Source organism: Haliotis cracherodii, unplaced genomic scaffold (genome assembly GCF_022045235.1).
Source record: "Haliotis cracherodii isolate W230 unplaced genomic scaffold, xgHalCrac1.p SCAF_1, whole genome shotgun sequence".
Classification (NCBI taxonomy): Eukaryota; Metazoa; Mollusca; class Gastropoda; order Lepetellida; family Haliotidae; genus Haliotis; species Haliotis cracherodii.
Genome location: NW_027266264.1, coordinates 61,678,300 through 61,702,001, shown reverse-complemented (window position 1 = coordinate 61,702,001; position 23,702 = coordinate 61,678,300). Strand labels below are relative to the sequence as shown.

The 23,702-nt window shown below is 41.6% G+C and overlaps 1 protein-coding gene across 1 annotated transcript; it reads right to left on the bottom strand.

The window, feature by feature from the left end:
- Positions 1-21,388: 21,388 nt before the first annotated feature.
- On the bottom strand, positions 21,389-23,398 carry LOC139466873 (C-C chemokine receptor type 1-like). The gene has a single exon (XM_071248609.1). The coding sequence runs from the start codon at positions 23,025-23,027 to the stop codon at positions 21,861-21,863; it is 1,167 nt and encodes a 388-aa protein (XP_071104710.1). The 5' UTR covers positions 23,028-23,398; the 3' UTR covers positions 21,389-21,860.
- Positions 23,399-23,702: the final 304 nt, after the last annotated feature.

The following is a 23,702-nucleotide window of genomic DNA, read 5'->3' as shown; positions in this document are numbered from 1 at the left end:
ATTTTCATTCAAAAACATATCTGTCTTTCCTTGAATACTCTTTGTCTAAGTGCCAGAAATGTAAGTGTCATAAAAAAAATAAAAACAGATTTTCATAAGGACTTTTCTTAGATAGACCTAGATCTAAGTGAAACCATGTGACTAGTTAGGTAGAATTATAACCTTGTAAGCCCTCATTTCTGAGGTGTCCATATTTTTCACATTTTTAGGACTAAACGTGATCCGTGTAGATCTGCCTGTTTTGTTATGTAAAACAAATTCTTGTCTTAAAAAATGAGAAAAGGAATCATTCAGACGAATTTTTTTTATCCCATTGATTCACGAAAATCAGTTGAAATGTACAGTGGTGACTTTTGTACCCAAAATTTCTAGTAATTTGTTACCCAAATGGGTATGTGATTTTGTAGATCTACCTAGAATTATTTCAAAGATATACATTAATTTGGTGTCTTAAACTTAACATAATATCACTTTCCTATCAAAACAATTCATTCTAACTTAGGTTTAACCAACTTAACTGGCCTCTCCTTCAGTGACAAGACGTCAGTTTTCTCTCAAAACTAAACAATCAATTTCAAGGATCAGTCATAATCATATTTGGAACTTGATGAAATATTTTATTATGTGTTCTGTTCATCTACATTAAAACATAAATATAATTATAGATCTATTGTCTTATTTTCTTAGGTACAAATTCACAAAGTATTTTGGGTACAATTTAATTTGTTTTGGGTACAAAATCACACATATATATAAATAGGAGCCTAGAATCTATATATATTTACACTACCTCGTTGTGTACCAAAATGTTATCGGTTCAGAGGACGGGAGGTTCTCAGAAAGTTTTCAACAACATCTTTAATATTTAAATTGTTCTTTTTGTAATGTTAGACCAATAACAATATTATGTTATTATTATGGCATATCAATACGTTGGATCGCTCTCCGTTGCGCTCGTTTATAGAAAATATTTTAAAATTAAAATCATCGAGCGTGAAATCCATTACAGTTTCGGATTTAGACTTACACATTTTATGGCGACAATCACGAAGAAATATGAAACAAATAAGAGTGAAGACTGCTCTCCAGATCAATAAATAGTAAATAGTTGACGAAAAATAGTAAATTATGTATTTTCTTTTGAATTGGAATCTATTTCGGAATTTCTTTATGATAGCTTACCAACTTTTGCATATTTTGCTTCCATGTGTCACATGCGGTACGTGCTTCCGGTTTCAGAAATGATAGCTAAAATTGCAAGTATTTTGATTATTTCTCGTAAAATGCATTATTTTGCTATTGAATGGTTTACCTAGAATGTATATCAGTTCAGATTTTGCGTATCATCCAATATTTGTCATTTTTCGCAGTGTTTGTTGACTTTGTTCGACTCAACAAATCGCGAGTTAGGCCACGCCCAAACGTATCACTGACGTTTGTCGGCTTGGCAATGTGTCGGAAAATTTATCAAACGAAATCATTTGCAAACTCTTTAAAAATGAAATTCTTTTTACAAAGATTTATACATGCGTGTCAATAATTCTAGAAAATTAAGTTAGATGTAACAAAATGATTGTAATAGTCTAACGGGATAACTATGCATGTGGAGTTGTTTGTTTACTACCGTTGCCATGATCGTACAAGTTCCATCCAATCGATGATGTTACGATTCAGATTGTTTTTGTTTACAATTAATTACACCGAAAGTTGCTAATTTTTAGAAATAAAGGAACATGAGTGTTTTCCTTTCGTCAGCAAACAAAAAATTATGATCAAATAGGAAAAATGATGAAATTATAAAGAAAATATCGGACTGCATGCCGCTCAACGTGAAGTGCCAAAAGTCAACAATGGCCGTTCCTGGTAGATGTGTGCCGAGAAGTTTGGCCGAAACTTTTAACTCGCGATATTTTCTTTTTGAGGTAAGTAAATGACTGAACGTTTTGATATTGAGCAAGCTGAGCATTTATGCATGTCATACGTAATTTAAATGTTACGCAAAGCCTTCTTGGTAAATAGATATGGCGAGTTTTATTTTGGGCTGTTGTTATGCTATTCGCCTGTCGAATGGGTTCGACATCAGATGCACGGGGATGGACACCTCTGTCGAATGGGTTCGACGTTAGCGTGCAGAGCTTTAAACAACAAACAAACAGCGATATCACGAATATGACGAAGCATATTGCTGATATCTTGAAAAGAATAGATGATATCTTAAATTCGATTAATGATAATAATTATCATAATTTGATTAAAAGATATAAACAATTCATGTTTTTTAAGTATATCAGTAATTCAATTCCTGATATCCTGAAATTATATACATATATCTTCATATTCTTTTTTGATATCTTGAATTGTTTGAATTACTGGTACTGGTGACGTACTACGTTTGTTGACTGAAAGTGCCAATGTTTTGTCAGCTGAACCATGCCTTCAGACGTCTTTATCCAATTTACATTTATGTGGTTGGTTGGTTGGTTGTTGGCTAGTTTTACCCCACACTAATTTAACGTCACAACTGGCCTCATTCTGTCACATACTGCACTAAAATTACTATATTTCAAGTCTCTTTACCAAGTTTGAGACGACGACCAACAGCATCAAGGAACTCGATGGGGGTTTTCTGTCCTTGAGTCAACATGTCCTTAAGACGTCTCAGGCGATTTTCAGTCTCTCTGTAAACTCGCTTCCTGCTGGGTGGGGCGGCACCAAAGTCTCACTGTGCGATTTCTGTCCTGTCGGCACACTCAATCTTCTTAATCACCTCTACAAATCGGTAGATATTCGGGTGGCGGTGGGGTAAGGTTCTGTTAAGGCGATGGTGAAATCCCTCAATATTGTTGGTGCGAGGGCCGGCTGTCTGGTGGTGATTCCACAGAGGTATTGGAAACCGAGCATCATCGTCAACTCAGTTGAAGGGTCTTTTTATTATAATCTTCTTTATCTCCAAATAAGTTGTTTTCATCAGGTACATCTGTAATCTTCCCAAAGTACCCTTCCTTGCCCTTCTAAAACAACATCGTAGAGAAGCTAATGAGTCTTCTTAATTACAGGAGGACTATACCATTATAACAATAGGTAAACTCAATCAGCCATGACAACTCTCTGTAGATGTTTTGGCATGTAGAAGTTTTGGGAGTGAACCCTGCAAACTAATCTTGGGATCACTAATAGACGATGGCGCCTATCAGCAGTACTAAGTTTGCCGATGCAGGGATTCAAACCCGAGTCTTCTGCCTGACGACTGAGCACGCCACCCCCTGAGCTACCCTGCCGCCCCTACAACACCATGTGCATGAGTTAGACACAGAACAGCGGATTTGCAGAAAAAATATCAATATATCATTTTATTCCTTTTAAACTAAGGGGCAAACGAAAGTATACCCAGTTTATCAGCATCACGCTCCATCGTTGTTTATATAAGTGGGTGGCTCAGACAGGAGTCCCGAGAACTGGAACTTCTGCGTAGACATCATTTACCAAAACACGAGGCAATGCCAGTCTGTTTACTGTCAACCAACTGACGATTTTAGATTTGATTCTCAGAACAAGCTGGTATGGAGATTACATGCTTCAAGTTATGCTGGGACTACCTATGCTGTCCTAACACTTTGTGCTTTCTCTGTTTGTCGCATAATTTCCCTCCAGTAACCGGGCTACTCTGTTCTCAGCTACGTGTTGCAAATTTGTTTTTTATGTGTTTGTATATATAATTGTAACCATTAGAAGGGACCTGTGGCTGAAGAGGGTTAGTGATAAGTCTTCCTGATAAATAAACAAGTGAATTCCGTCTCATCGCTCTTCTCAATTCAGAGCCCATGTTTTGAAATTCATCACTGCTGTGAGTATCCTAACCTCTTCCGAGAATTGCTTTGAGTGCTGCACAGAACGTTCCTGCACAAGACGCGCGTCATTTGACGCAATTTTTTAAACCGGGAGAATTTACGCAAATGTAGCCGGATGTATATTAAATTATTTCCCGCCCTTTATGGGTCCGCGGTAATTCATCTGCCATTCTTTCATGTTACTTATATTACATGATAACAATTGATAGAAAGATATCGTCAAAATTATCAATGTTATCTCTAATTTGATTTTTGATATCTGTAACGGTCAGAATCGATGATATCATGAAGTTAAGTACAGATATTTTAAATGAATTCATGATATCTGTAATGTATTTGTGGATATGATTCAAATATTTCAAGATATATTGAATTAATTCCAAAATATCTTGAATTAATAAATAATTATTTACAGAATGATGGTAATTATTTATTATCTTAAATACATTTAAAAATATATTTATTATTTCGAATATCAGAAATTAATTGAAGATAACTTCAATTATTAATTGGGATTTATAAAACATTGTTAATATCTTTGAATATTATACCGATTTCTCTAAAATAATTGAAGATATCTGTAATTCCGTAATATATGTGAAAACGTCTTGCCATACGAACGCTTTCTTCCAAGTGTTTCTTTTTCAGCTCGGCCATGGAGTGAGTGAGTGAATGAGTTTGGTGGCGAGCGAAGGCTACCCGACCGCCCCAGTGCGGCCTTGGAAGTAGAGTTTTTGGTGGAAATACATTTTAAGCTTAGGCTTTTACTGCTTAATTAAGGTGTGCAAGGCGTTTATTCCGCTGTGTTCCGGCTCTATGGCGGAGGCCTGTAAATAATCGACTCTGACCACCTGATCCATTTAGACGCCTCTATTGGAACCTACGATGTTTGCCTATTTTTCGCACATTCACATAGCGGATTCTTATAGCTAAGGCCTTTTTTCCTCTATACAATCTAGATCGACATTCGACTCGGGAGGTGTTTTTGAGAGCGTAAAAAGCCTTTGACTGTTACCTGATCCATTTTTCATTATTTCCTTGTATACAGAATGGTAGATTAATCAGCTTGTAATGATATACTTCCAGTTATTTGTGGAATCACTTTGAACGCTGACGTATGTTCGATAATGGCTACTGTCTGGTGACAGATATATTATGATTGTTGTTGTTCTTGTTCTTGTTGTTGTTGTTATTTTTATTTATTATTAGTATTATTATTATTATTATTATTTACAGATAAAAATAAAAAATGGGTGATACTAGCATTCACATTCTAGCTTGATTAAAATAAATTACGACAAGCATGGGTTCGTGGTGCAACAAAGTAGACAGGGCATTCTCTTGGGATTTCTTCTTGTTCTCTCAATGCGATGTTGTGATACATACAATTACAAAACGAAAAGAGACGCAGCTCAAGACAGAGTTTGAATAGCCTTTCGATAGAACACAAGAATGTTTTTAGGGGGACACGGGAAATTTGTTCATTTTTTTCTAACGAGCTTGGTGATTTCAGCCATAAGAGTGAGTGGATAATAAAATATTAAAACGATGATTATATATTTCTAAGCTAGATTGTAACTTAGGACCGGCGGTAGCTGAAAACGTTAGAGAGTCAGTAAGGGTTCTAAATCGGGCTCAGCAACACTTCTGTCTGTTCACCAGTATCAGTCCTCTAGACAATTCTCCTATATATCCTGCTTGTGGCAGTAAGCCACGAGTATGTTGTTCTGTGAAACTATCTAATTGATACTGAACATCTTTTAATGAAATAGTTGAAGCATGTTTATTCCCAGCGCACCTGTGCCCAGCATGTATAGCTGCAACTGTTGGCGATGTACATCATTTGGAAATGTCAAGACATGGGCTTGCGCCAACGCAAATTCGGTCAGACTCACATTGAAAGTAACAAATCGATTTGTAAGGAAAAAATGTCAAAGTAATGGTCGCTCTCAGGACGATCGGACATTTCCGCTGAAAATAGATCTTTGCGGGTACGGAAAGGGGCGAGGCTGGCTGATTAAGTAATCTCTCAGTTCGGTCTCCATGTTGTTAAAACTCAACCCACATTTACTTGAAGTTGGTGCTTCTAATGCTGCACGTACGATAAAGCTGACTGACAATGGTTGATCCGTGCTTACACTGATCGTCTGTCAATTCGCGAGGTGCACGTTAGAAAAATTACCGTGGTCAGGCCGCTAATTACCCAATCCTTCCGATTGGTTTTTCACACAAAAAACTTTTAAATTACATTTAAAAAATATTTATCGATTATTTACAGATCGCTGGAATATTGCTAACTGTTGCGTTAAATAAAGCAATCACGTGAACATGAACTTGAAAAGGTCTGTGCGAAAAGTGTCTTTAGTTATAGAAGCGCTCGTAGAATGTATTGTGGTGTTTGACGATTCTCAATATAAGGGATGTAACTCTTGACTGGGCCCAAAACTCGGCACAAGGTACAGAGAGGGTGAGGATGGTTTTGCACCACTTTTCGCAACCTTCCAGCAATATTAATGCGGGGGACACCAAAAGTGGGCGTCACACATTGTACCAATGTGGGGAATCGAACCATGGCCTTCGGCCACAAGGCTACCTACCTAAGGTATAGAAGAGAAGCGAATAAGGAAAGTTATTACCATTTCACGTATACATGTATGCGTCACGATCGGGCGTCTCCAAGGTGAATCAGGGATCTGTACAAAACGTATAAGCCTTCTTGGACATAGGTACCACCCACACAAAGGAAATTCTTTTTTGTACTCTGTCGTTTTATGCATATCTTCTACATGGAAAGAACACACACTGGCTGTGTTATTATTTATACGGTTATTCTATATATCACGTAACCGTCAGCGGTGCAACCTGCATGATATTGTAAATGACTGCATTGATCACATAAGAAACGCCCAAATGAAGGACAACTAATACTATGTTGGGTTGACTTATAAGGTTTGGGTGGGGTGGGATGGGGGGTCCGCACCCCCTGGATCCCGCCTCTGGATTCCACTATGACCAGAGTAAATTGTTCCGCTGTTAAAAGCCAGTTAAAACGCAGAGGTCTGTGACATTAGGTATAGGACAAACTTTAGGAGCGTACAGTGATCAAGTGATCAGTAAAGATATGAGTCCCACACTAAGGAAGGAAGATGCCTCTTGCTATGTTTCCGAAAAGAAGTGGGCAGCAGAGTTAATGCGTGGCAGGGAGAGTCTCGAATGTCAGACAACAAACGGAGCATATTCTGCTGCACCTTTGAGGCTATTATGGGATGAAATCAAGACCAAGAAAAAGCAGAGAAAAAGTGCGCTCTTCTATCGGGTCAATGCGCCAGTTCACAAATCAGTCATTGCCGTGATTACAATCCACGAGTGTGGCTTTGAACTCCTTCAGCACCAACCTTATTCTGGCTCCGTCCGACTTCCATCGGTTCCCAAACATGAAAAAAGCTCTATCCGGAACCAATTTCGGCTTAAACGATGACGTCATAGCAACTATGGATCACTTTTTGGACAGCCAAGAGAAGGACTTCTACGAAACGTGGATAAACTCCCCAAACATCGCTAACAAAAAGTGTATTGATGTGTTGTATTGAAAAAAAAATCTGTTCAATTATTTTCCTTAGTTTGAGCTGTTTCAGCTATTCTCAAGGTGCATTTGAGAAAATTAAAGCCAGAATTCTCCTGTTCTCTATGAAAAATCTTTTAAATTAGCAGAATATGCTATTGTAGCTGGAGCAGGAGCGTTGATCATCCTGTTTGTTATTATTCACACAAAAATAACAAATATCAGAAAAATTATTGCACCATTGAAATAGAAAGCAATAGAAACTCTTGCTACGTTGTTAGCTTTGCAACCATTTGTAGTGTACATGGGTACTACTTCGTTTCCTATACAAGTGTACACTGACCACAATCCACTGACTTTTCTTCATAAAATTAAGAGCAAATACCAACGGCTACTGCGCTTGAGCCTCTTTGAAAGAATTGTATTTAGACATCAAGCACATCAAAGACAACGGTATTGCTGATTCATTGTCTCCAGTTGGTTGAATGTGATTAGTTCTGACTGAAAACATGATTTACATTTTTGTTAACATTTTTCATATTCATCATGTATACTATTATTTACTGTGATTATCGTTTTTTGTACTTTTATAAACAATGAATGTTCTCTCTGTGTTCAAACTTTCTTCTTCAAAGGGGGAGAGTGTTATATGCAGTGCAATATATTGTTAAAAATTTATTGTCACTGTATTACATTGTTTAGATGCTCGAATCTGTAAACTTCTGGAATAGCATGGATGGATGTCAAGCGTTATAGAAACATGTGGAATATTCTGTGATGTTCTAGTGACACTGAACTGGTCAAGCACTGTGTGGAAAGTGCTGGAAGTCAGTTAGACAATATAAGTGGAGCGTCATGCCTGTCATCTCACTTTTCATCTTACATTACATCAAGACCAGTCTTCGTATGAAGATCACTTTTCACCCTGGTGTTCAGCCGAGGCCTGTCTCGGAAGCCTGACCACTGTTGCGGCGATGTGATTATTATTCTTGTCATTGTCATTTCCACTGCTCTCACATTTTATACTGCAACTGAAGATTGTACTACCATTCAATTGTGTAATTTAAATTGATTTATTAATTCTGTAATACAATTGTTGAATGAATACCATTTGCTGGTTGTTTGTTCGTGAGTTCTTTTACGTACAGATTTCTGGGTTAACATATTGTTTCAATTTGGGAATCGACACATAACAATTGGAAAAGAAATCAGATAATCTGTCCATGACATATGAATATTTTGAATATTTCTCGCTAGGTTATATCAACACCGCGAACGTATCGACAACATCCGCTTATTGATCGCTGTACTTTCATCCTTGAGCGGATGTTTTGATCGGAAATTATCCTACTTTTTGACACGATGTCGTTCACGTGAAATGGACACGCCGTTGTCGTTAACTCCACACCATACATTCGATACGTCAGACCGAGTCCCGGTGTGCATTCATGTGTATCACTGACACTTTGTAAATGTTATCCCATAAGTGAGTAATGGGTTGAACTAAAGTGTGATCTGGCTTCCTTTTTCGGATCCAACCGACATCAAAATGTCATAAGTCAAAACGGTCAAGGAAATCGAAATCGAAACGGCGAAATTAAGATTTACGATAATTTGATTCCATAAATGGGCGATGTGGCTCGGATGCGGGATTCAAACAAGAATAAAGTCATAATGAAAACGTGGTACCAGGTTCACAGATTTATTATTATCAGCTAGTTGTAAGCTTGGGTGACAAAAAAAAGAATAAAAAATCAAATTAACACTGACAACGAACACTGATCGGTGACTCCGTGATTTGGCTTGGTTGATCGGGTGGTCAGGCTCGGTGACTTGGTTGATCGGGTGGTCAGGCTCGGTGACTTGGTTGATTAGGTGGTCAGGCTCAGTGACTTGGTTGATTGGGTGGTCAGGCTCTGTGACTTGGTTGATTGGGTGGTCAGGCTCAGTGACTTGGTTGATTAGGTGGTCAGGCTCGGTGACTTGGTTGATTAGGTGGTCAGGCTCGGTGACTTGGTTGATTGGGTGGTCAGACTCGGTGACTTGGTTGATCGGGTGGTCAGGCTCAGTGACTTGGTTGATCGGGTGGTCAGGCTCGGTGACTTGGTTGATTGGGTGGTCAGGCTCGGTGACTTGGTTGATTAGGTGGTCAGGCTCAGTGACTTGGTTGATTGGGTGGTCAGGCTCGGTGACTTGGTTGATTGGGTGGTCAGGCTCAGTGACTTGGTTGATTAGGTGGTCAGGCTCGGTGACTTGGTTGATTAGGTGGTCAGGCTCGGTGACTTGGTTGATTGGGTGGTCAGACTCGGTGACTTGGTTGATCGGGTGGTCAGGCTCGGTGACTTGGTTGATTGGGTGGTCAGGCTCGGTGACTTGGTTGATTAGGTGGTCAGGCTCAGTGACTTGGTTGATTGGGTGGTCAGGCTCTGTGACTTGGTTGATTGGGTGGTCAGGCTCAGTGACTTGGTTGATTAGGTGGTCAGGCTCGGTGACTTGGTTGATTAGGTGGTCAGGCTCGGTGACTTGGTGGATTGGGTGGTCAGACTCGGTGACTTGGTTGATTGGGTGGTCAGGCTCTGTGACTTGGTTGATTGGGTAGTCAGGCTCAGTGACTTGGTTGATTGGGTGGGCAGGCTCGGTGACTTGGTTGATTGGGTGGTCAGGCTCAGTGACTTGGTTGATTGGGTGGTCAGACTCGGTGACTTGGTTGATTGGGTGGTCAGGCTCAGTGACTTGGTTGATTGGGTAGTCAGGCTCAGTGACTTGGTTGATTGGGTGGTCAGGCTCAGTGACTTGGTTGATTGGGTGGTCAGACTCAGTGACTTGGTTAATTGGGTGGTCAGGCTCTATGACTTGGTTGATTGGGTGGTCAGGCTCGGTGACTTGGTTGATTGGGTGGTCAGGCTCAGTGACTTGGTTGATTGGGTAATCAGGCTCAGTGACTTGGTTGATTCGGTGGTCAGACTCTGTGACTTGGAAGATTGGGTGGTTAGGCTCAGTGACTTGGTTGATTGGGTGGTCAGGCTCAGTGACTTGGTTGATTGGGTGGTCAGGCTCGGTGACTTGGTTGATTGGGTGGTCAGGCTCTGTGACTTGGTTGATTGGGTGGTCAGGCTCAGTGACTTGGTTGATTAGGTGGTCAGGCTCGGTGACTTGGTTGATTAGGTGGTCAGGCTCGGTGACTTGGTGGATTGGGTGGTCAGACTCGGTGACTTGGTTGATTGGGTGGTCAGGCTCTGTGACTTGGTTGATTGGGTGGTCAGGCTCAGTGACTTGGTTGATTGGGTGGGCAGGCTCGGTGACTTGGTTGATTGGGTGGTCAGACTCGGTGACTTGGTTGATTGGGTGGTCAGGCTCAGTGACTTGGTTGATTGGGTAGTCAGGCTCAGTGACTTGGTTGATTGGGTGGTCAGGCTCAGTGACTTGGTTGATTGGGTGGTCAGACTCAGTGACTTGGTTAATTGGGTGGTCAGGCTCTATGACTTGGTTGATTGGGTGGTCAGGCTCGGTGACTTGGTTGATTGGGTGGTCAGGCTCAGTGACTTGGTTGATTGGGTAATCAGGCTCAGTGACTTGGTTGATTCGGTGGTCAGACTCTGTGACTTGGAAGATTGGGTGGTTAGGCTCAGTGACTTGGTTGATTGGGTGGTCAGGCTCAGTGACTTGGTTGATTGGGTGGTCAGGCTCGGTGACTTGGTTGATTGGGTGGTCAGGCTCAGTGACTTGGTTGATTGGGTAGTCAGGCTCAGTGACTTGGTTGATTGGGTGGTCAGACTCAGTGACTTGGTTGATTGGGTGGTCAGGCTCGGTGACTTGGTTGATTGGGTGGTCAGGCTCAGTGACTTGGTTGATTAGGTGGTCAGGCTCGGTGACTTGGTTGATTAGGTGGTCAGGCTCGGTGACTTGGTTGATTGGGTGGTCAGACTCGGTGACTTGGTTGATCGGGTGGTCAGGCTCAGTGACTTGGTTGATCGGGTGGTCAGGCTCGGTGACTTGGTTGATTGGGTGGTCAGGCTCGGTGACTTGGTTGATTAGGTGGTCAGGCTCAGTGACTTGGTTGATTGGGTGGTCAGGCTCGGTGACTTGGTTGATTGGGTGGTCAGGCTCAGTGACTTGGTTGATTAGGTGGTCAGGCTCGGTGACTTGGTTGATTAGGTGGTCAGGCTCGGTGACTTGGTTGATTGGGTGGTCAGACTCGGTGACTTGGTTGATCGGGTGGTCAGGCTCGGTGACTTGGTTGATTGGGTGGTCAGGCTCAGTGACTTGGTTGATTGGGTGGTCAGGCTCAGTGACTTGGTTGATTGGGTGGTCAGGCTCTGTGACTTGGTTGATTGGGTGGTCAGGCTCAGTGACTTGGTTGATTAGGTGGTCAGGCTCGGTGACTTGGTTGATTAGGTGGTCAGGCTCGGTGACTTGGTGGATTGGGTGGTCAGACTCGGTGACTTGGTTGATTGGGTGGTCAGGCTCTGTGACTTGGTTGATTGGGTGGTCAGGCTCAGTGACTTGGTTGATTGGGTGGGCAGGCTCGGTGACTTGGTTGATTGGGTGGTCAGGCTCAGTGACTTGGTTGATTGGGTGGTCAGACTCGGTGACTTGGTTGATTGGGTGGTCAGGCTCAGTGACTTGGTTGATTGGGTAGTCAGGCTCAGTGACTTGGTTGATTGGGTGGTCAGGCTCAGTGACTTGGTTGATTGGGTGGTCAGACTCAGTGACTTGGTTGATTGGGTGGTCAGGCTCGGTGACTTGGTTGATTGGGTGGTCAGGCTCAGTGACTTGGTTGATTGGGTAATCAGGCTCAGTGACTTGGTTGATTCGGTGGTCAGACTCTGTGACTTGGAAGATTGGGTGGTTAGGCTCAGTGACTTGGTTGATTGGGTGGTCAGGCTCAGTGACTTGGTTGATTGGGTGGTCAGGCTCAGTGACTTGGTTGATTGGGTGGTCAGGCTCAGTGACTTGGTTGATTGGGTAGTCAGGCTCAGTGACTTGGTTGATTGGGTGGTCAGACTCTGTGACTTGGAAGATTGGGTGGTTAGGCTCAGTGACTTGGTTGATTGGGTGGTCAGGCTCAGTGACTTGGTTGATTGGGTGGTCAGGCTCGGTGACTTGTTTGATCGGGTTGTCAGGCTCGGTGACTTGTTTGATCGGGTTGTCAGGCTCGGTGATTTGGTTCATCGGTTGGTCAGACTCGGTGACTTGGTTGATTGGGTTCACGAGACGCAACAAAAACACTTAGTCTAATAATTATCGAGGCACCGCCCTCTTGTGCAGTGAAGGATACATCATCAATTGTCAAAAAGAGGTGAGTATGTTAGTCTAATACAGTCGAAATCTATCGGGGGATTAAGACTAGGCTATTTTACAGTAGACAATTTGATTATCCTACAGTCATATAAGAAACAAATATGCTAAACGCTATGTGTGTTGGTCGACTTTTATGAAGCCGTTGAAGATGTTCAAAGGAACAATATGTGATTGACATTTCCGAGAAGTGACATGTGGTAAGTTTTACTATGTATCACAGTGTAAAAGCCATGCATGAATTCATGTCCTGCTGGTATACGGCAAGGACTTAGTTTATGTCTGTTATTGTTTTGGTTGTTTATTGATAGATTAGCCAATAGTATGTAGATGCAGAAATTATACATATGTAATGTTTGTTACACCGTCTTTGGGGATTATATTGTTAGTGTCGAGTGCAGTAAAATATGTACAAAATGTTTGGGTAGAGGTGATGTGAACGTTTTGATGAGAGAGTTGATTGGAAATCCTGTATGGTTGAACATGAAACAGGTCCAGTCCCCTTACACCTTGTTGAGGTCAGCAAATGTCACGAGTAACAACATGATGGAGATATCTATATAAATTACTTTACTCACTTGATTTGCGAGTTCGTGTTCAAAAATGTTACGAGAAATGGTTTACCTTATAAAAAACAAAAGAAAATAATGTTTTGTTTTTCTCAAGAGAAGTCAAAGGATTACTGCCTACTACAAGGGGCGGTCGGGTAGCCTAATGGTTAAAGCAGTCGCTCGTCACGCCGAAGACCCGGGTTCGATTCCCGACAGGGGTACAATGTGTGAAGCCCATTTCTGGTGACCCCCGCCGTCATATTGCTGGAATATTGCTAAAAGCGGGGTAAAACCATACTCACTCACTCACTCACTCATAACTACAACGAAGTAACAAGTTCGGCTGGAGAAAAACTGTTCTCAAAATTGTAATTATAGTATATGTTATATGATAGTAAGCGAGCATTGAAAATAGAGATTAGTTTTCCCTGGTCGCAGTTAAAGTGCCATGATTAGAGTGTAGACTGATTCACCGTCATTGAGAGCAGTAACCCGTGAAGACCCGGGTAAGTAAAGGTCTTCAGCAACCCATACTTGCCATAAGGGGCGACTAACAGGGTCGGGTGGTCAGGCTTCATGCTCATGGTGTCAATCACTGGATTGTCTGGTCCAAACTTGTTTATTTCCTGACCGCTGTCATAGAGATGTAATATTGTGAATGGGCGTTGAACAACAAACAACGACAACATTAAGAGCAGTAATATGTCACCGCACCTATTATGTCTTAATTATATTCTCAGTTAGCGCTTGGACCGCATCCTAATGTAACATCATCCTGTCACATTTAGCAAAGTCCCTGGCGCTTTGATGCTATAACTATAACAACAGATAAATCGGATACAGCACTCAGCAAGCTTCCTGCTCAACAAAGGAGACACAATTAACGCTCGTATTGCTAGTGGGCTGTTCAGGCCTGTTCAGCACTTTCATGTCACATCATCGATAGTTTTCACAGAGGGTTAATATCTCTTTTATAAGTCTAGGTACCGTAACTGAAGCCGGATGGTTGTAGGTTCCTATTGCTGCAAGACCGGACGCTGCCCGGGGAATTGTATGACGGGGGACTGCTTTTATCCGTTAACCGGTATCATGTGACAATCAACCGACACATCAATATTGGACCAAGCTGATAATTCGTGAACAAAGGTTGTATCACCCAAGGTGGACCGGGGAATATTTCACTGATTAGATCCCTTAGATCGCCCGAAGGTTTCTCCATAAGGTTTGGATACGTTATGGGGTAGCCTAGAGGTTAAAGCGTTTGCTCGTCACGCCGAAAACCCGGGTTCGATTCCCGACATGGGTACATTTTGTGAAGCCCATTTCTGGTGTCCCCCGCCGTCATATTGCTGGAATATTGCTAAAAGCGGCGTAAAAACGTAATCGCTATCTCACTCACTTGGATGCGTTACGCTGTGTTATGTTACTCGAACGGGCATGGGTACCGAGGAATTGTGTTCGAATCCCACTGTCCCGGTGTCCCGTTACAACATCGCAATTTGAGACTGTGATGTTGTTTTTCGATGCGTAAACCACATCGCAAATAGATTTATTATTTTATTCACAAAATGGTACAGAGAAACGTCTGGGTAGAACATGGGTAAAGTTGAGTAATCATGTAAGACAATATGTTTAGTGGTCGTCATGATATACTCTCTTAAAAAATAGAGCTCGATAATCACATGTTGTCGTTGTACAAAGGCATTGAAAACACTTAATGGTCATGTCACATAAAGCCACAAGGCTGCGCTGAACTCAGTATCTCGAGTGACCACCCCAACCAATCACGGCTCTGCATCTCCTCGGCACAGGATAAGTGTAAGTGTACGATTTGATGTCAAATTTGCCTGAACCACAACCAAGACACACACACACACACACACACACACACACACACACACACACACGCACGCACGCACGCACGCACACACACACAAACAAACAAACACGCACACACAAACACACAAACACACACACACACAAACATACACACAAACACACACAAACACACACAAACACACACACACACCATGACACTACTGCCACCAAATTCACGTACACAATGAGAGGCAAAACGCTCATTCCTACGACGATAACCTTCCATCTCGCCAGTGAAGAAGAAATCTTGATTCATCGCTAAACAACGCTCGTCTTCAATCTTCTCACATTCCAAGGCTGTAAGGTAAGGCACAATCGCAAGCGTCGCTGTCGATTGATCTGTTGTAAAACAGGGACAGATAACTGGTCTTCTGGGTCGGATTCGAGCCTCGCGAAGATGGTTTCTGACAGACTGGTCCGATATCCTCCTCAAACCAGACATGCGTCCTGCAGACTCCGTAGCTGTGGCAATGCGATGACGTAGATGGAATAGTCGAATGTAGCGATCCTGTGCAGAGGTGGTAACTCTTGGTCGGCCGGTCGGCCGGTGGAATTGAACTGTATGTATCGGTCACAAAGTCGGCAAATGGTGCTGTGGTGGACGTTGAAGTGGCGTGCAACAGAAGTCTGCGATTCTCTTCTTTGGATACGTCCTATTGCGATGTTTCGATCGGCAGCGCTGAGTCTCGGCATTTTCGAACTGAATTCGACAATTGAATGACAAAATATTGGCTTGTGCTTGCCTTTTTATAGCCCCTACCACGTGTTACGAATGCACGTGCATTTTGCTTTACTGTTTACCTCCAAGTCATTGTTTAACAAGTGTGAAAACAATGCCGTTTAAGACATTGCAAATCAACAATAGCCTCGTTTTGACGCACCGTTTGTCGAATATCAGGCCAACGACATTTTCCAATAACATATATCCAATTTATATACCGGATGGATTTTTTGTGTAGTCAGGCTCAATTAACTACAATCTACCTGTGCGTTTTTTGAAGAGTGTTTATGACCAGAGTATGGTCTGATGTGGAAGCCATAACCCCTGAAACAGAGTAAGCACACACTTATGGAGATTCTTGCAGGAAATTTGATGCAAACGTATGATAACATTGACAGTACAATGCAATGTTATTTTAGTAATCGAAAAAAACCTGATCATACATCTCTGAAGCATGTATTACCAATGCTACTGCAACCAATCGGAACGAATAAAATCAAATATGAAATTCCCAGTAGATCGTGTCAGTCGGAAAGCGCACGTTAAATCTCTAAAGTAAGTAAGTAAGTAGATCTTACGTTCTTCACCTAGAATATAAGGTATGCAAAAACAATTATGAAAACGAAAGTTCATGGACATCTTTCATCATCTATTAAGATGAGCTTCGGCTGTTATATATCCTGATATTGTTCCATGACAGGACTGCTCATGGAAACCCATGAATTTCGCATGGGTCGACTTGGGGGATCAGGTGGTTACTTCTGTTTAATTGTGTCACCGAACCCCGATTGAATGCATATTATTATGCATGTGTGTTTTAGTGTTTGGTGAGACTAGTTGTTGGGTAAACCTAGGATTAGAAGTGTACACTGTGACCGTTGAACTCTTTTGATAATGATGATCTTAAAAGAAGAAATTAAATCTGCTATTCAAAATCGGAAAAACTTGAGAAACCCTGGAATTGATAGACTTATAACAGAATTATTTAAATACTCTCTTGATAACACCCTGTCGTATTTGGAAATATTATTTTAGACAATAATGGATTCCACTTACTTTCCAAAAGGTTGGACACCTGGTACTATCGTTCCAATTCACAAAAAGGCTCAGTGACAGACGTTGAAAATTCCAGAGGGATTACACTTACCAGTATATTCAGTAAGATATTTATTAGCATTAGTAATAAACGCTTGTTATTGTGGTCGGATACACTTGATAAGATTGAGGAAGAGCATGAAGGTTTTCGACAAGGTTACTCTACCACTGATAATATGTTTATCCTCCAGGCTCTTATAGATAGGTATATTCAACGTAAACGTGGAAAATTGACGTAAACGTGGACTTTTCTAAAGCATTCGATTCAGTCTGTAGAGACAAGTTATGGTCTGTATTTAACTCACGTGGTGTCAGTAATAAAATGGGTAAATTGTTATGTGGTATTTATAAGGAAGTTATATCATGTGTTAAACAAAACGGCATGTATTCAGACTCTTTTATCTGCTATACTGGTGTACGCCAAGGATGCGTATTCAGCCCTTTTTTGTTCTGTTTTTTTTTAATAATGAGCTTGCAGGCCAAATCAAAAGAAAATATGATCATGGTATACCAACTACTACTGTAAAATGTATGTATTTGTTTCAGCCCTGATAAGAAGCCTGCCAGCGCATTCTATCTGCGGCCATTGCAGAAACCGAGTGCGACTGTATGGTATAACAGCAGATGTGGGCATGCACACGCTTCGTGGGACGGTGCGGAGACGAGGCGAGGAGGCTGGCTTGACAGGCTTTCTCAGTGACCATCGGCAGCAACCCGCTACGAGGCGGGCTTTGAAGAGCAGATTGTCTGAAATAACTGACCACAGAAGTGAAAGTGTGCAGGAATACAAAAGAACAAGCGAACCTGTGCTGTCATCAACAGTGCCTCAGTGGTCAGTTTCTCCTCGGCGTGATGTCAAAGGAAGAGGACAGACAGAACGTGTCGACGGATACACTGAACGAATCAATTTTGTGATCGATGTCAACGTGCGAAAATAAAGTCTCCTAACTAGTTTTGTTTTTAGTATTGCTTGGTGAGACCTCGCTTGATAAGTGAGTGGTGATCCGGTGTAGAATAGGTCTTCAGCAACCCATGCCTGACATAAAGGGCGACTATGCTTGTTGTAAGAGGCGAGTAACGGGATCGGGTGGTCAGGCTCGCTGACTTGGTTGATGCATATCATCGTATACCAGTTGTGTAGATCGATGCTCCTGGTGTCAATCACTGGATTGTCTGGTCCAGATTCGATTTTTTCCAGACCGCGGTCACATAGCTGGAATATTACTGAGTTCGGCGTTAAACAACAATCAAACAAACTTGTCGTTACCCTGTCTGGCACTCGGCATTGAGGGGCTAAAACAAGGACTGGTCGCTTCGGAGTATACTGTGTCTGAGTAGGGTATTCATGATAAAACTGCGTCATGGTATCTCACTATAAAATCGGCATTAGTCCGGACTAGTACAAGCACTAGTACAAACACACAAGTGCATGGACGTCGCTATACAAGTGCAATAATCTTGAACGCGACCTTTAAAGCCCGTTTCACTTCACCTCAGGGGGCACGGGTGGCGATTCGCTGTGCAGAGTTGCGTCCCTTGGGCACGCCAGAAACCTATGATTGTGGGTTCGAATCCCGTATGTTTCTAGGTTTGTCAGTACCATATCCGTGCTCGTGGGTTTCACCGAAAAGGTAAACGTCTGAGACCTGCATCACTTCGGGCTTTCCTCCCACATCAAGCTGACACGCCGTGATATAACTGGAATATTGTTAAAAGCGGCGTTATATCCAACTCACTCACTCACGATTCATGTCGCGAGTGTTTTACTGGTCGAAATTCATTCTGGAAACATCATGTTGATCCCCCCTGCCGACTGTAAAATTGATGAAAGCGGCAAGACTGTATGCTCACTCTTTGTATAACTTTGCGAGTGATCTCTGGGGGTGAGGTGACATGTACCATGTGTCATGCAATCAACAGTACAGACTGTAATCAAGAAAGAACAAATTACCTGTACAGAAGTACCGTGTTAGTATGTCATCAGATATATGTAATACATAATTGTATATAATAGACACGATAAGCTATAAACTACGACTTTAGTTCTCAGATTCCGTCTGGAGGGTATCCGCCATGAAGGAGATTGTGGTCACTGGAGGAGGAAATGGTTCACGACCAATAAATCATATCCGATCTCATCATTGTCTTACAGGCCCGTGAAGATCCGGGGTAGAATAGGTCTTCAGCCATCGATGCTTGCCGTAAAAGGCGACTATGCTTGCCGTAAGAGGCGACTAACGGGATCGGGTGGTCAGGCTCGCTGTCTTGGTTGATGCATGTCATCGATCCCAATTGCGTCGATCGATGCTCATGATGTCAATCACTGGATTGTCTGGTCCAGACTCGATTACTATAGCCGCCGTCATATAGCTGGAATATTACCGAGTTCGGCGTTAAACAACAAACAAGCAAACAAAACATTGTCTTACATAATTACCATATGTTATATTCCATGTAAAACATGTGAACTGTGTCCAGAGGAGCAGGTATTTATTGAGGCTTCTCGAGCGCATGTTTGTTGGTTGAAGACGACTGGCAGAACAGTTCTGCAGATGGTACCACTAATCTGCTAACCACAGACAAGCTTTTCCCACCATCCTAACCCTTCTGCACGCCGGGGTATACGCACGTCGTGTCCTCAATTCACTGTTATCTGTCAAGCTCTGTGATCGTTTTCCAACATGTCCATAGGCGAATTTACATATGGGATAAAGTACCTCTCCATTGACCCAAGTTTTGATTAATTAGTTTGCGCTTACTTGCGAGGACAAGGTCAGTGAAATTAGAGACAGAATCAATGGAGTAGGATTCGTAATTATGTCAAACCGAGCTGTAGTTTGACGTGGGTGTTGTTTCAGTCGTGCGATTTAGCGAATATATTTGCCGCTGATCAAGTTTACATAATTATTTAAATACACGGTTACAACAAACTCAAAGGGACTAAAAATTTAAGTTCGTTATAACTGTAGTTCGTTATAAGCATATATACAGCATAACTACAGCAAATAATGGGGACCAAAACGTAAGTTCGTTATATTCTTCAGTTCGTTTTAAGTGTGTTCGTTTTAACCGTAGTCTACTGTACGTGTTGCACTGCTGCCGGTTATGTTGTTGAAAGAAATAATACATAATGTGCTCAAACATTTATTTGTGTTCTTTTTATGGAATACACATAGCTTGTATAGTCCATGAAGAATTCATATGTTCTTTAAGGCCACATTCAAATATACTTTTTTGTCAGAATGGTCATAAAAATGTAAAGAAAAAGGTTTCTATGTAACACACATCATCACTGCATATTAATGAACATACACATGTTTGCCGAACACCTGGCGTCATCACTGTTTTTTTAGTGATTCCTTCATATTGAGTTAACTTTTGCGCCCCATGGAAAATGTATGGGCAAATATTCGAGCCTGATTATTTTCTGACGTGTACGTTTTGATATATTTAAACATGATCTAACCTATCATTGCTGTTGTGCCATACATCACAATACACAACGGTTTCCCTTAATGCACACCTTAAGGGTTTACATTGACACAACATGAACACGAGACAAAATGGATCAATGCAATCAAAATTTTGCAGCTTCCGAACTATGAATGAATGAACTCATTATAAGGTGAAGTGCGCGTTTCTATCATTTTGTTGATTCATCACATAACAGTGATACGCGATCAATCGATGATAGTTCATAGAATCATGCAAGTAGTTTCAGACTTGGCATTCTAACAGTGCACGTGCACTCCCGACATACCATGATGCACCGGGACATGATTGACAAAAAATGGATATAAAAAGTTACATTTTCCTTTATAATAATTAACTTTGGATGGTTGATGTCAAAAGTATCGCATCTAACATCACATGAAAATTATTGCTTGTTTGATCTAGTAATATAAGGTATTAAGAGTAAAAATATACATAGATAATCCAAACACGTTGCTGGCGAAATACATTCAATAATGCAAAACATTTGACACAACAAAGAAACGGTCATTATACAACTTATACCGATAATAGAGAGTTAATAATCAACACAGTACATTCCATATAATATCACTAAACAGTTTCAACGGTTTTCAAAATAATTCAATAGGAAAATATAATATTTCTAGATTTGATAATAAAATCTTCGCTCTGACATGATGTCGTTGTTGACGTATATAAGACATACTGACAATAATATTTTAAACCTAATATTGAAACAAGACGGGAATATATCATGTTTTGAATACCTTCATTTTACCTCGCAATAACGCCATTGTTTCATCAGACCAGTTTGGACGTTATAAACATAATGATAAATATATTATTCAATATGATAATACAGACCGTATTATACTATCTCTTGTTCAAAGACCCATACAATATCATTAGACGAACAACATATCTAACAACATATTGTTTTCCCTCCTTATTTCAGTGGCTGGTGGGGTAACCTAGTGGTTGACGTGTTCGTTAGTCACACCGAAGGTCCGGCTTCGATTCCCCACATTGGTACTTTGTCTGAAGCCCATTTCCTTCCTTGGTGCCTCGCTATGATTTTGCTGGGGTATTGCTAAAAGCCGCGAAAAACCATACTCGATGACTCTTTTATTTATTTTCAGTCTACCGCTGTTCGAAATTGTATGTGTGTGCCTTGGCACTGGACAGGATGAGTTGTCGAACGAACCCGTTACGATAGTACTTCTAGAAAAAGAATAAGGGTGAAAGTATTTTGGACAAGGCCAGGAAATATTCAGTGGTTGTCAAAGTTTAAGAAAGAGAAAATATGTTTTTGCCCTTATAACAAGGTTATCTATAAACGGCATGTTTGTAGAGGCATTGTTAAATGGCATTTCCTTGTCCCTTGTTAAAACAATCGTATAGTTTCATTACTTTTCGTATAGTTTTTCGTGTCTTCATACATGAAGAGTATTTGGACTGGTTCCATTTTCGTTACCACCATTGCGCATGTTGCCTCCGTTCCTGTTTCCGCTTGCGTCAGCCTCTCTTTGACTGTTCCGCAGCATTGTCATGGAATTGCTAGGACGGACTCTATTCCGACGCTGAAACAGTTCCTTTAATGTGTTTCTGAAGCGAGAACCACTGATGCAATATAATAGAAAGTTAATTGAATTGTTCGTATACTGAAGCATGTTTGTGATTGCCCAAACAAGGGACAAGACTGCTTCTTGGCGTGGTGTGAGATCGTCCAACCAGTAGGGTTCCCCAATGAGATACACGCTGATAGGAGTGGTACACAAGAAGAATACTAAGTTCAGAACCAGAAGCATTATCGTCATGGAGGACGTCTTCTTGTCTTGATACCGCTTTTGTTCTGATGTTATCGTCGAAACCACGGGATGTATTCGCCGAGCATTCCTTCTCCTGGTCAGAATTTTTTGAATGATGGAGATGTTTGCAATGATGAGAACGATCAGTGGTATAAGAGAATACACGCACAGGTCAATCCATGGCCAGACATGAAACTCGAAATGTTCGTAACCATTCCAAAGTGATACACAGTGCTCGATGGTTGTTGCGCCATCTGTCGTCGTTTCCACATCACCAAGGCCGTACAAGTAATGCGAGTTGAGCGCCAACAACAACACAGCAATGACTGCAATGTTGACCAGTGCTTTACATCGTGTAAAGTATCGTTTCACTGTTAATGGAAACATCACAGACACAAATCTCTCGATGGTGACTGAGACGAGAAGCCAGACTGACATGTCGAGGGTGAAGTACACTAACAAGATGTGGATCTTGCAGGACATCTCGCTGACGTCCCGGATGTCCAGCTCGATGACCACACGCAGCCATTGCCGCATTAGACCAGTATAGAGGACCAAAATATCCATAACAGATAAGGCAGTGAGGTAGATGGACACCGTGGACTCTCGCATGGGCTTCCTGTTGAGGACTACAATGGACAACACGTTACCGATTGTGCCGAAGAATATTAGAATGGGTGGGAAGATGGACCACACCAGACTACCAGCCTTGTATTCGGGATACTGGGTGTAGTCTTCGGTCGCTGCTGATGTGACCGTGGCGTCAGCTGTCGTGGTCATTGTCGCTGGCATGTCTGCTTGGTTTCAGATGGCGTGCAAGATCAGCCCTTATTATAAAATGTTCCGAAAATGTCACAGTGCAGGTAGACACATGTCATATGGGACTCCAATAGACGTCATCAAATATATTTCAGGTTATATTGTGTAAGTCCGATTCAGAAAACCTGATATGATATTGATATTTCTCAGCCCCTTGAATGAATGGCCTCCCTCGTTATTCTGACAACGGGGAACAGATTCCCGAAGGATCAATCGCAATCAACGTTCCACAATTTCCGGCATAAGGCAGTTTCAGCGTAATGGTGCTCATTACCCAAGCACATAGACTATCTCAGCGCTCTTCATTATGGAAGAGGTTAGATAACTCTCAGTCAAACCTTCGATCTCACTGTCCATTACTTGTACTAGAACGTAGTTGACACATGAATAGGTCACTCTCACTTTGTATAACCGTAAAGACGTGCTGGCATGCCAATATTCCAAAGCGGACCAAAACTGATAGAGGTAGTACGCTCGCAGTCGCAGACGATATATATCACCCCTCTGAAGAGTCCAGTTAAATGCTACTAGCGTTTTAAGGAGTAATGCGCTTGATTTAGAAGTTTTGTCAGAAAGATGATATAACCCATCGAAAAATAGACATAACGAGATATAACGAAAAACGGTTGCTAGGATGTCAATTCAGAC